This window comes from Anabrus simplex, chromosome 1 (assembly GCF_040414725.1).
Source record: "Anabrus simplex isolate iqAnaSimp1 chromosome 1, ASM4041472v1, whole genome shotgun sequence".
NCBI classification, from domain to species: Eukaryota; Metazoa; Arthropoda; class Insecta; order Orthoptera; family Tettigoniidae; genus Anabrus; species Anabrus simplex.
In genome coordinates this window covers 350,164,996-350,179,106 of record NC_090265.1, presented here as the reverse complement: position 1 = coordinate 350,179,106, position 14,111 = coordinate 350,164,996, and the positions used below count along the sequence as shown (strand labels likewise).

General features: G+C 36.8%; 1 protein-coding gene across 3 annotated transcripts in view; it reads left to right on the top strand.

Moving 5' to 3' along the window:
- LOC136856782 (NADPH oxidase 4) overlaps positions 1 to 14,111 on the top strand; it is a 287,464-nt gene that overhangs the window by 258,478 nt on the left and 14,875 nt on the right. For all 3 annotated transcript variants that reach the window (XM_068224960.1, XM_067134888.2, XM_067134889.2), the window contains one exon: positions 10,081 to 10,181. In XM_068224960.1, the coding sequence (XP_068081061.1) occupies positions 10,081 to 10,181 (101 nt within the window). The remainder of the gene's footprint in view (positions 1 to 10,080; positions 10,182 to 14,111) is intronic.

Here is a 14,111-nt window from a genome sequence, read left to right as displayed (position 1 = left end):
ATGATATGTTCATAACCATTTAAAAAGACCCAACTGTTAAAATCTAAAACAAATGAAAAACGCTTGTAAAAAATATCAGCTTTCTACTAAGTGATCAAGAACCCAATAAAATGATAACTATGAATCCAAAAATCCCTACAGCATAAGCATTTCCTAAAATTCATAAAGACAACACACCCATTAGAGCTATTATAAACTGCAGATCCAGTCCCACATACAAAATAGCACAATTTGTACATACATTCCTGAAAAAATACTACATTTTTAAGGCTAATAAAACCATTAAAAACAGATTAGAATTTTTCAATAACACATTAAGAAAATGTGCCCAGGTATACCAACTAAAGATACTATTTCACTAACAGAGAACAATCTCAAATCACATGGTCAACTTAGCAGAAATGAAATTGGTGAGTTTATTACTATTCTCCAGTTCATTCTCAATAATTATTATTTCAAATTTAATGACAACATCTACCTACAAAAAGGATTGACAATGGGTTTGTCAGTATCTGGTATATTAGCTGAAATATACCCAGACCATTTTGAGCACACTAAGATCAACAAAATTGATAACATCTATTACTGGACGAGATATGTGGATGACGTGTTCATAATTCTAGACACACGTCTCACTAACAGCAACCAAATATTAGAGAAACTAAATACATTGGATCCACACATTAAGTTCACAGTAGAGACGGAAATTAATCAATCACTCAACTACTTGGGTTTATCAGTTACCAGAATAAATGACCATTTAGAATACAACATCTATGGGAAACCTACACAAACAGCAAATACCATAAGACAAGATTCCATACATCCTGCATCTCAAAAATGAGCAGCGTATTATAGCATGATTTATAGAGCACATAACATACCAGTATCAAAATATAATCTACACAAAGAAATAAACACTGTTAGATCTATAGCAAACAAAAATGGCTTCAACAAAGACTTCATCAACAAGTAATTATCTACAGTAAAAAATAAACAAAAATAAAAATTAGTCGAGAAATCAAATAACAAAAATGTATTTTCAGTCTTTATTTTCAACCACAACAATATCCACCACATAACTAACTTGTTCAAGAAAAAATGTTAAAATACCATTTAAAACTTTTTCATAATTCTAATACAATTAATCCCACTTATAAATTTCACAACCCAGGAATCTACAGACTGGAATGTAAAGAATGTAAAGCGAGTTACATGCGACAGACAGGAAGAAACTTTGCTACACATTATGCTGAACATACCGACGCTATCAAACACAATAGGTTTTTGGCTATGGGCCAGCATATGACAGACCTCAAGCACAATTTCAACAAGATAAAACAAGATTTACACATCTTAAGAATTTTACAAAAAGACACTCTGCTCAACATTTCAAGGAATTTTCCATTCAAGTCAATCAGTACACCAATCCAAATCATAATCTAAATGAGTAGGTAAACTGAAAAACAAATATCTTTATTTGATTTCATTATTCCATTAATTGCCAACACATTTCTTAAAAAGGTATCCAGCCTAAACAACATACATCAACCCCCACCACTACTTCAAGCTCCAACTCCAAGCTTGCTTACCGCACCCTCCCCTCTCCTCACTCAAGGCCTCTTACAACACAGCAAATCTCCACAGATGACAATTAACAATGTGACTCTAACGTGGTAATCAGAAGATTCGCACAAACTAGAGCGAGTAAGTATATTACCTAACACATCTCTCCTACCTTAGCCTTACGTAGTCCAATTTCTTACATAAATTTTCAATATTTACAGACATGCAGCACATCCAATCTAGCCATACACACCTGACAACTGGATTTTAATATTACATGTTCCATTCAACTAAATGAAACAGTACCGAGAAAGATGTTCCCTCCTAGCCATTAACCGATTTAACCCCTTAATTCCTATGCACCCGTAACCGGACTGATATACGCTCGAGCGGTTGGGCCCTGACTCCACAAGCGACCTGATACGCCGGGGTGCAAGGTCGCATATTGGAGACGTTTGTGACATCTGTTGGCTTTTTCTGGAAACATATGTACTTGAAAACTGTTCTTGGTGTCTCAAAGTGTCACCAGAGTGCTCTGGTATGCTTCTTTGACAAAGAGAATTGATTAAAATATCGATCAAGAAATTGGTATTCTGTTGTTGACAAGATGGCTGAGAAGGAAGTTGCTTGCTTGCGCGATATGCTCAGTAATAGCAAAATTCAAGGCTTACTTGATGTTTTAGGCTCTGATTTCAGCAGTGATAGTGAGGAAGAAGTTATTAGTGATCCTGTGCATTTTATATCGAATGATTCAAGCGAGAGTGAAAGTGATTTTAGTGAAAATGATGAGCAACCTGTTCAATGGAATTGGGCTCCTGGAGAGAATTCTCCAATTATTCACAACTTTTCTGGAGCAAATGAAGTGAATCCTGGTAGTGGTATATGTAGAAATGTAAGTAGGGATTTCATTTGCAGGAAGTACTTAGATGACAACATTGTACAGCTCAAAGCAGTCAAAACTAAATAAGTATGCCAGTGCTGATCCCAACTTTTCTCAGACGAACTCAAATGAAATGGGACTGGTACAAAAACCAACAATTCATAGTTGCTGGTGCAAAGATGTAAGTGTTGATACACCCTATTTTAGAACTGTCATGCCTCGTGGCAGATTTCTCGAACTGAGCAAATATTTACATCTGGTTAACAATGAGGTAGCTGATACTTCCAATCCTCTTAGAAAGTTGCACCTGGATTTTTTGTGTGTTATATTTCTGTATTGTTCTGTTTTTTGTGTCATGAGCAATAGCGTGGAATTTCAAATAATATAAAACAGGTCCCGTGATAATACGTGCAGTTGATCACCCACTACACTGTTTTAACCGAAAGATTGCAACACCAAGGTTACACACTAAAAAGTTGGCGTATTCCTGGCAATGTCAGTACACAGGGCAGGTGAATGCATATGGGTTAAATGGGTATGACGTCTTTAGACGTTTTCACGCTAACCTTCTACGGTGAGTATGACGGCATTAGTCGATCTAAAATTGATCACATATTTATCTTGAGAGTGAAGGCATATGATGTCACTATGGAATCTATCGTATTATTTGATACGTTTTCCACGAGATCACACTGTGTATTGTTTTATAGAGCTGTCACAACTTCTTAAAATATATTTGTATTGGCGCCTTGCACGAAGCTCTCACGCAGCCGTTTATGTCGCGAAGCATGGTTTCCAAACATAAAGTGGATCGGCTTGATTGTGCGGGTATTTTGACAGTTTTAGAAGCAGAGAGTGATGATGAGGTATCTTCTTTACCTGATGATGAGTGGATACATACTGAAGAAGAAGACAGTGAAAGTGAACCTGAAAGTGAAAGTGAAGTGGTTCCAAACAAAGCAAGTGACGCGGATGAAGTTCAGAATGTAACTCAGCCGGCTCAGTTCGTTGTGAATGGTGCCCCAAGACCAAGGTTTGGTTTTACAGGGGTTAATATGATAAATGTAGATTTTAGTAACATACACAATATCACAAATATTTCAGCACATTCGTAGATAATGATATATTCCAGTTATTAGCTCAGCAGACTAACTTGTATGCTAGCCAATTTTTAGCTGCTAACTGTAACCTCAAGCGATGATCCCAAGCGAGAAGCTGGATAGACACAAATGCTGCTGAAATGAAAACTCTCCTTGGACATCTTCTTCTACAGGGTGTTGTTCAAAACACAGAAAAACCGTCTCTACTTCACAAAACGTGAAAGTATAGCTATGCCATATTTCTCCAAAATTATTTCTGAGAAAAATATTCTACCTGCTTTTGAAATTCCTTCACTTTTGCAGATAATTCCAAGTTTGATCCTCAGATGCACAATAGGAAACTGTACAAAATACAGCCAATCCTTGACCATCTCCTAAACAAATTTTCCTCCATCTATACTCTTGAACAAAATGTTTGTGTTGATGAATACCTTCTCCTCTGGAGAGGACGACTAAGTTGGGTACAGTTCATACCCTCAAAACGCAGCAGATTTGACATGAAACTCTACAAATTGTGTGAGTGTAGTTCTGGATTTGTTTAGAAATTTATTGTGTACACTGGTAAGGATACTGTATATGGTCAGAACCATCCAGGAGAGAGTACTCCGTACAACTGCAAGAATAGTTCTTGAACTCATTCATGAGTTACATTATCAAGGGATATTGTTTGTACCGTGACAACTGGTATACTAGCCTGACATTGGTAGATACGCTTTGTGAAAGAAGAATTGATGTTGTAGGGACCATGAGGACTAAAAGAAAGGAGTTTCCAGACTTTGTAAAGAAGGCAAAATTACAGAAGGGCGAAAGAGTTTCAGGCAATCGAAAGAAACAGATGATCATGAAGTGGAAAGATAAGTGTGAAGTCACTCTTGTAAGCACTCTGCATGATCCATGGAGAAGATATACTCGAAAAAGGGAATAACTTAGAAACCACTGTTAGTCCTGGACTATAATAAGAATATGGGAGGGATGGATAAGAATGACAGCCAACTCCACAGCTATAAAAATGCTCGGGAACATCTCAAGAAGTATTACCAAAAGATGTTCCAATACTTGATTGATATGGTTTGCCTAAATGCCTATGTCCTCTACAAGAAACAAGGCAGGAAACTTTAGAGACTCGATTTCCAATTGACACTTGGTGAGATATTGTCATCGTCTTGAGGGGTGGTGCAGCCAACAACGGGTCGACCTTCTAAATCACCAAGGTCATCTCGTCTCCTCAGCCGTTGCTTCCCAGAAGATATTCCCAGCACAGCGTCAAAGAAAAAACTTCTCCGAAGATGTGTTGTGTGTTGGTCCAAAGAGAAGAGGAAAGAAACATCATACTGGTGTCCTGACTGTGAAAAGGATTTGTGTGTAACACCTTGTTTTCACCTATATCACGCAGATAACAATCTACAAAACCTGTGATGATCTGGATTCATAACAATGAAAATAATGTAAATAGTGTTAGTAACCCATTTGGATTCATAGCAATGTAAATAATGTACATAATATTAGTAACCCATGTTGATTCATAACAATGTAAATAATGTTAGTAACCCATTAGTGAAGTACGATAATAATCATTGTCGTATTACATTAAACTAATTGTATACACATTTATGAAGGAAATATTTAAATATCACAAAGTGGGAAAAAAAAGTAACCAGGGAAGGTTACGCATGTGGAGAATTTAGTACCTGGTTAAGGGGTGAAACGAGACACTTACGACACAATGATGTAGAACTACTTGTTAATATCTACATGTGTGCTTGCACCACATTGTGAATTTTTATCTATCTATCTATCATAATATGGACAACATGAACTATAAAATGCCAACATCAAGCTCAACACCACAAGTGATCTGCATTGCAAGAATTCAAGCGTGTGCAAACTATTATAATGTTGTCAACATAAGCACAGACTTTAAGTGTATACTTTCAGAAATATTTTTATGCATAGGCTAATTAGAGTTGGTTTTTTTTTTTGTTTTTTTTTTGGTTCAGGCGGCAGAGCGCCAGCCTCTCACCGCTGGGTTCTGTGATTCAAATCCCGGTCACTCCATGTGAAATTTGTGATGGACAAAGCGGAGGCGGGACAGTTTTTTCTCTGGGTACTTCGGTTTTCTCTCTCATCATTCATTCCAGCAACACACTCCAATATAATTTCATCTGTCAGTCATTAATCATTGCCCCAGAGGCTTCGGCAGCCAGCACAATTCCTATCTTCACAGCTAGATGGGGGCTTCATTCATACCATTCCTGACCTGGTCGTATGGCTGGAAACAGGCTGTGGATTTTCATTTTTCATAGGCTAATTAGTTTTTTAAGATATCTTATGGTTCTGTGGCTGAAGATGGCCCAGAATGTAGGGCCAAAACTAGTACCATGTACACAATAATATATAGTCCACGCACCTTTTAGCGGTATTATTTTGTACGGGGGTGAGGAGTAAGGAGGGAGCTCTCCCAGTTCCAGTTATACTGCCAACTGAATGGAAATGAAATCTGAATTGAATCGATAATATGATCGATCGATATGAATTTTCTAAACATTTATTATCTTACGCCAACAACTGTGTCACACATACATTATTTAACATTATATAACATTTCTCGATGTGAATCTTGTTCCTAACTTGAATTCTATAGTTTGGATTTGCTGTGTAAACAACAACAGTACTAGTACGTAAAGTGTACGCCAGATGTCGCGCAGCAATGCATAAGCGATTCATAGTTTGTGTTTCAAAGGTTGCCAATACGAATCTCGAAGATACCCGAGGTCGACCGTTTCAGCACTAGGATGTTTATGTATCGCTAAAAGGTGCGCGTACTATAACTGTGTACTAATTGAACTTGTATTGATTAGGAGGAACATCCTCCAATATTATATTTATACATACCTTCAATACAGAATATAAAACTCATAAATTACTCAGCAAGCAAGTCAGGAAACAGGAAATTAGAGCATCAAAATTGAATACCCAATAAGTGTGCAGGATTGACCCCGCTGAAACATATTAAACAATAACATTGAATTTTATTCTAACCAATAATATTGTTCGTTCTTTCTTGCAGATATCAGTTAAATTTAAGTTTCTCAAAACTTTTCAAACTGATGGAACTGGATGCGATAGACTTTGAAAACAACATGAATACCACAGGGTGCTCAAGAAGTGTATACAAAACCAAACGATGAAAAATAAAATAAAATGAAATAAATGTTCAAAAATAATAATTTAGAATGCAGCACTTTTCCACCGTCATAGTTATAATGGCTTAAAGGGAAATAACTTGGAGATTGTGCAAGTGTATGCCCCACAGGCAGGCTGCACATCACAAGAAAAACAAATACTTTGAACCACAGGAAATAAATATCATAATTAATCCATATTGCCAGCTTCAACAAGATAAGTCTTAATGATTGAGTGCTTTACAATACAGTACAATATTATTCCTTTTTCACTTTATTTTAAAAAAAGGGACATATTTCGTCTCCCTTGTGAGACATCTTCAGTCTACAATATTATGATAAACACATGATATTCTTAACACTAAAAAACAATGACATATCCCTAAAATGTTCAAGAGTCAAGACGACTGTCATATGCAAACACAGTTTTAAAAACAGTTCATGTTGTTAAAATTGTCTTAAGACCAATTATTAAATGATGAGAGTCCCATTGAGTTTTGATACTCAAAATAAAATTAATATGATGATACACACTGTTCTAAAATTGGAATTAAATCTTGAAATTAGGTCAATGTCATCTCAAGTTGGAAGCTTGAATATGTTTGTGTCTGGTTAAACAGGGGTTGTTTTTAGGTGGAATTACTCAATATGTTGGTTATGTAGCCAGACAATTTGTGCGATCCATATATTATTGGTGTATGAAAGATTTTCTCCTCCCTGTTTATCTCTCAGCTGGCTCGTGTGTCCATTGGACAGCATTGTACTGTACTGCAAAGGTGGAGTCACTCAATCATTAAGACCTATCTTGTTAAATACATCGAAGATAAAAAGCAGAAGCAGCTGGGAGGAATGAACATGATGGTATTGGGATGTAAATACACATGTTGGCAAAGAAGGCCAAGGATTGTGCTTGGAATAGAGGATTGTAGAAGTAGGCATGAGGAAAGTATTAAGTTGCTGGATTTCTGCAAAAGGAATGGGTTGTTGGTTGGAAGCTCTTGGTTCAAAAAGGCTAAAAATAATCTGGTACAGCACAAACTGGTCTAGAAAGCTCTTTGACAGTAAAAAGAAGAGGGGAATTACAGACATCAGAGTACTACCATCAATGTCATTGGACAGTGACCCTTGACTGCTGGTAATGAACCAGAGAGGGACTAAGGACAAGAGGAAGACAAAATCAAAAGACACAAATAAAAGTACAAAAGCTGAAAGAGGAGAAAACTAGGGAAGGTTCACTCTAGATCTACAAGAATGACATTATGAGTACAGAAAAATTCTGATTGCCTTCTTGTTTATTGAAAAGGAATAGTGTATGCAGAAGCAAAATATGGAAGGCCCTGGAAAACAGACTATATGGAGGGTAAAGGAGATTAATCAAAGGAGTGTGAATTGCATGAAAGCGGGAGGAGAAAGAACTGATTGGCTAGAACAGAAGAATAGTTGAAACAAGGGAGTAATGAATGATATAATGATAAGAGTGATGGAGGAAACTGCAAAAGAAAAGATGCGAGCAATTGTGATTGCAAACGATTTGATGATGTGGGGAAATAGAGAGGAGGAAGTTCCAGGAGCAGCTGGATGCACAGGATAAAATAGTACAAGGACATCACATGAAAGACGACTGAGATGATGCTTACAGCCAAGAAGGATAGACCAATAACTGGCGTAACAATTGCCAGAGACCCACTGAGCAATGTGGAGAGCTTGAAGGACCTAGGCAGCTTAATACAGGAAAGTGGAAGAAATTATAAGGAAATAAGTGAGTGGGAAAGACGAGCAGAAACATTCCTCAAAAATGTTGGAAGCTTAGTGTGGAGTAAAGATGTCTCCCAAAACAGCAAAAGACAGATATACAGTACTAGACTTACTACATCCCAGTATTGACATTGCTTCACAAACCTGGGTAATTAGGGCCAGAGAGAAAAGCAGGAACTCACAAGGGTGAGTTACATGTACCGCCGTATGAGGGTATTGTCTGTGGGTGTAATCGTATGGTCTAGGAACGGAAAGGAAGCATTAGTGGCCTTGAAAAAGGTACCATCCCAGCATTTTGCCTGGAACTGAAATGGGCAACCATGGAAAACCACTTCAATGATGGCCAACAAGGGATTTAAACCCATCTGTCTCCCAAGTACACAGTGAGCAAACTGTAACTGGCCCTGCTGAAATGCACTGAGCTAACCTGCTCAGTTAGAATAGGGGTAACAAAATGTATGTGGAACATCTGCACAATAGGATAGAGGAATCAAGGCTTAGATGGTATGGGCATGTGAAGAGAATGGAGAAGAAGAGGATACCCAGGAAGACGAATGAGATGGGAGTGGAAGGCAGGAGAACAAGAGAGAGATGTCTGAAAGGAGTGGAAGAGAGGATGAAGAAAATAGTGGATGACGGACCAAAGTGACAACAAAGAGATGGTGGGAAGACAGAAACTGTGGGAAGCTGTGCAAGGTGATGATTTATCAGAGGAATAATTCACAACTATCCTAAAGATTTAGGTCTGTCTTTGTCCAGGGACTCATCTATTTTCCCTTTCATATCTCTCACATCTGAATACACTTTATACTGGTCTTCATATTTTTATTCTGTATATTGATACTGTTAGATAGTTCATGTATGATATCATCTCACAGGCAAAAATGAATAAAGGAACTAAATATAACTCTGTGTATAGCAGATATATTCTACACTAAATGTAAGACTAACATTTTGAAATTACTAATGGGTTAGCATATCATAGAAATACCACACCAATGATTTGAAAATGATTTTTTTCTGCTGATTATCACTATTTTATATGCAAAAAAGAATGATTTATACATAATTTTAGTTTATGTTCCTTAAATTTGTTTAGAAACATAGAAAAGGAATAATCTTCTCTTTGCTCTACCATTTTAATGCCTTTTAAAAATCTGTATTTTTTTAAAAAGATTTTTATAGATTTAAAAAAAATCTGTAATGGGCCGATGACCTTCGATGTTAGGCCCCTTAAAACACCAAGCATCATCAAAAATCTGTAATAAACTCCTATATCTTTATCCTGTTCTCCTCTTCCTCAAATATTGCTAATACCATTGAATCCAATCCCACATTTTATTTTATTGTGTTCAGTTTCAAATACATGAGGAACTGTCTAGTCCTATAGCAAAACAACAGAAATGTTAACTGACTTGGTGTATAGAAAAGATTAGATTTTTAATTTGCAATGAAACTTGTCTGTATTTTTTTATATTTCCTCTTGCATGTACCTAAAGGATAAAATGTAGGTATTGTTACTGAATTCTTTACCTTAATTTCTGTAACAAATTTAACTATAAATGGAACAAAATGTTTGGGTTTGGTTCTTACACAGAATATACTGGAAGACAAGCATTCCATTCTGAGGCAACGTCTGTGGCGAGGGAGACCTAACTGGATAGAGATGTTTCATCAGTGGAGAACAATGTATCACAGGTGAGTATCAACTGTCTGTTGTCATATAAGCACACATCTATCCAGATGCATTTTTACTTCATGACCACTGCTACGAACTGTTGGAGATAGGTAATATTAGATGGCTGGCAACAGAGTTAAGTCACAAATAGACCAGGAGACTAAAACATTTTGAGATTATCTTTTTGTTTACCTCTGTATTATAGAGGAATATATAAATAAGCATGCATTCAAATATTCTCTTTCAGTGATGTCAGTGTTATCAGCCATAACCATGAGACCATCATTTGTTTATTGCTGTGTAATAACATCTCAATGTTCCAGCTCAGTGGCTAAATGGTTAACGTGCTGGCCTTTGGTCACAGGGGTCACGGGTTCGATTCCCGGCATAGTCGGGAATTTTAACCATCATTGTTAATTTCGCTGGCAAGGGGCTGGGTATGTTGTCTTCATCATCATTTCATCCTCATCACTACGTGCAGGTTCCCTACAGGTATGAAATCGAAAGACCTGCACCTGGCGAGCCGAACATGTCCTCGGACACTCGCGGCACTAAAAGCCATATGCCATTTGAGATTTTTCAACATCTCAATGGTTTCTCAAATCTTATTAACTCTACTAAATATTTTGATGAGAATGTGCAACTTACATATATTTAAATTTACACTTCTTCAAGGCAGTTGACATCAGATTTAACTATTAAGTGTATTTTCAAAGTCACCATAGGATTACATCTACAAACGTTCAGCCAGTTTAAATAGATGTGACTGTTTAATTTCTCAGATTCTATTTAGTTATAACTGAAGTCATAACTCACCAGCTTTGTCTATTATCTTTTTAAGCAGTCTTCTATCACTCAGTTGTCTTCTTCTTGGTCTTTTTGCCAATTACTTGGGGTCAGCACTTCATGTGGATTTGGTCCAGTTTTATGGCAGAATGCCTTTCCTGACGCCAACCCTAGGTGGAGGCATGTATTCACAGAGAGGTGTATTAAGACAAACACAGACACCTAGCCCCCAAGCCAGAGGAATTAACCAGACATGGTTAAAATACCTGACCTGGCCATGAATCGAACAGGAGACATTGTACCAAAGGCCACAATGCTGCACAATGCAGCAAAGGAGGCAGACTTTCCTGAATCCTGAATTCTCTGAAACCAATCGTGGAAGCGTCTGTACCATGCTTCTTTAGAGGTAGCACCAATCTCTGCTTTAAGGGATGCAATGACTTCTGTACCTCCAAATTGATAACCCTCAGATTTCCATTTTCTTTTGGGGACAGAATATCAAAGTAAAACAGGTCTGTTCTGTAATGTGGATGGTTCATCAGTAACACTCCAGACTCTTGCAGAAATGTATTCTTTTAAATACTTGTGTATGTAGAGGCATTGTCATGGTGAAACAGAAATCCTTGCAATCTGGATATAATTTTCTTTTTCAAATATTCTGTACCAGTCATTAGTGACAGCTTTTTATTCCTGAAGGGGAAATCGTGGTAAAGGTCCTTCACAGAGAATAGAGAAAACAGCAACTATCTTTATCCCTACTGTCCAACACCATTTTTCATTGACAGGGGAACCATAATCTGGGAAGACCCAAACTGGCAACTCTTTGGTTCCATGTCAACTTTCTTTGCCCATGATGGAGTTGTGAACAACTCAGAAGCCTTCATTATCATCATAACAGACCATTTACTGACACCATTCCATCCTTGCTTACTTTGTTGCTTTATGAAGTTATGAGGCAACCATCCAGAACAAACCTTCCTTGCATAAGGGAATTTGTGCACAATTTGTAGGAAATCATAAACCTATCTATTTAAATGGGCCATTTGTGTGTTCATGTGTGTTTCCTTCTCCCTCTTCTTTTGTCCCTCATCACATACTGATCCATCATTGTGTTTATCCTGATATATTTTCCTATCCTCATTTCAGCATCTGAGATTTGCCTTAGCCAGTGAGACCTAATGTTTACAGTGCACTTTGTCTTCTGGTATGGGCTAGATCAAATTTGTTACTTTCATTGACCTGCCTGTCTCATACTTGTTCCGAGCTGTCAGCAGAGAGATGGCGTGGAATGACATTAGTAGACGAATAAGTTTGAATGGCGTTTATAAAAGTAGGAAAGATCACAATATGAAGATAAAGTTGGAATTCAAGAGGACAAACTGGGGCAAATATTCATTTATAGGAAGGGGAGTTAGGGATTGGAATAACTTACCAAGGGAGACGTTCAATAAATTTCCAATTTCTTTGAAATCATTTAGGAAAAGGCTAGGAAAGCAACAGATAGGGAATCTGCCACCTGGGCAACTGCCCTAAATGCAGATCAGTATTGATTGATTGATTTGATTGATTTATTGATTGATTGATTTATTGATTGATTGATTGATTGATTGATTGATTGATTGATTGATTGATTGATTGATGGTATGAAAGTGACTGAGGTATGAGCAATGTTAGTAATGCAGCCAGTCCCTGTTACGAATGGTATGAAAATGTCACTCACAAGATTAGCTGGTGTGTGCATTTCAGTAGGCTCAGCAGATTGATATGTAATCAACTTCTGGCTTGGTGAGAAAAGTAACCTCACTCCTCATTTCTCTAGAATGCCTCTACAGTGACACCTAGGCCATCCCATCCGTGACAGCTGATGGCAGAGCTTTTGAGGATCAAACCAGCCTTCAGGCTGAATAAATAAATAAATAAATAAATAAATAAATAAATAAATAAATAAATAAATAAATAAATAAATACATATTACTCGCGCAACTTTTAGTGATACCTGGGCTCCCTAGTGCTGAATCGGTAAACCTCGGTTATCTTCGAGATTCGTATTGGCAACCTTTGAAACACAAACTATGAATTGCTTATGCATCACCGTGGGACATCTGGCATACACTTTACGTACTAGTACTGTTGTTGTTTGCACAGCAAAGCCGAACTATAGAATTCATGCTAGGAACAAATTCGCATCATTCCTCATCCCCCAGTCAAAACTCCTTAGCGGTGTATTGTATTAAGTCCACTTCTTATTTGTATCCTCCTTTTATGTCCCCTTAAGTTGATTCCCCTCCCCCCTCCAACAAAAAATGCGTGATTCTTTATTTTTAAAGGAGATTCCAACAATTTTCACATCCGTAACATCCTTCGTTTTTGTGATATTATCCTCATACAAAGAATTAAATTCATTTTTCATTCATTTACCCACCCTTAATTGGATGTTCCGAAAACAAAAGAATGCGTGTTTCCTTATTTTTAAAGAAGATTCCAAATACAAATTTTCATGTCTGTAACATCTTCAGTCTTTAGATATAAGTATCCTCATAAAAAGGATTCTACTGATTTTCAGTCCTTTTTACATCCAGTTTAAGTGGATTTTACAAAAAAAAAAAAAAAGTGTTCCTTTATTTTTAAAGGAGATTCCAAATATCAATTTTCATGTCTGTAATATCTTCAGATTTTGAGATACCAATACCCGAATAAAAATAATTCAACTCCTCTTTACACCCCCCACCCCCCAAGTAATTTTTCCACAAACAAAAAAGTATGTGTTACTTTATATTTAAAAGATTAAAAATACCAATTTTCACGTCTGTCACATATTACGTTTTTGAGATAACTCATTTTTTAAATTCACCCCCTTTGTCAGTCCTGTTCATTCCCTCCCCAAGTAGATTTTCCTAAATAAAAAAATACATGTTACTTTATTTTCAAAGGAGATTCCAAATAAAACTTTTCATGACTGTAACATCTTCATTTTTTGAGATATAAGTATCCTCAAAAAGGTATTCAACTCTTTTCTCACCTTTTCCTCCCCCTTAAGAGGATTTTTCTGAAAACAAAAAAAAATGTGTGTTTCCTTATTTTTAAAGGAGAATCTAAATACCAATTTTCACGTCTGTAACATCTTCAGTATTTGATGTATAAGTATCCCCATAAAACGAAATCAA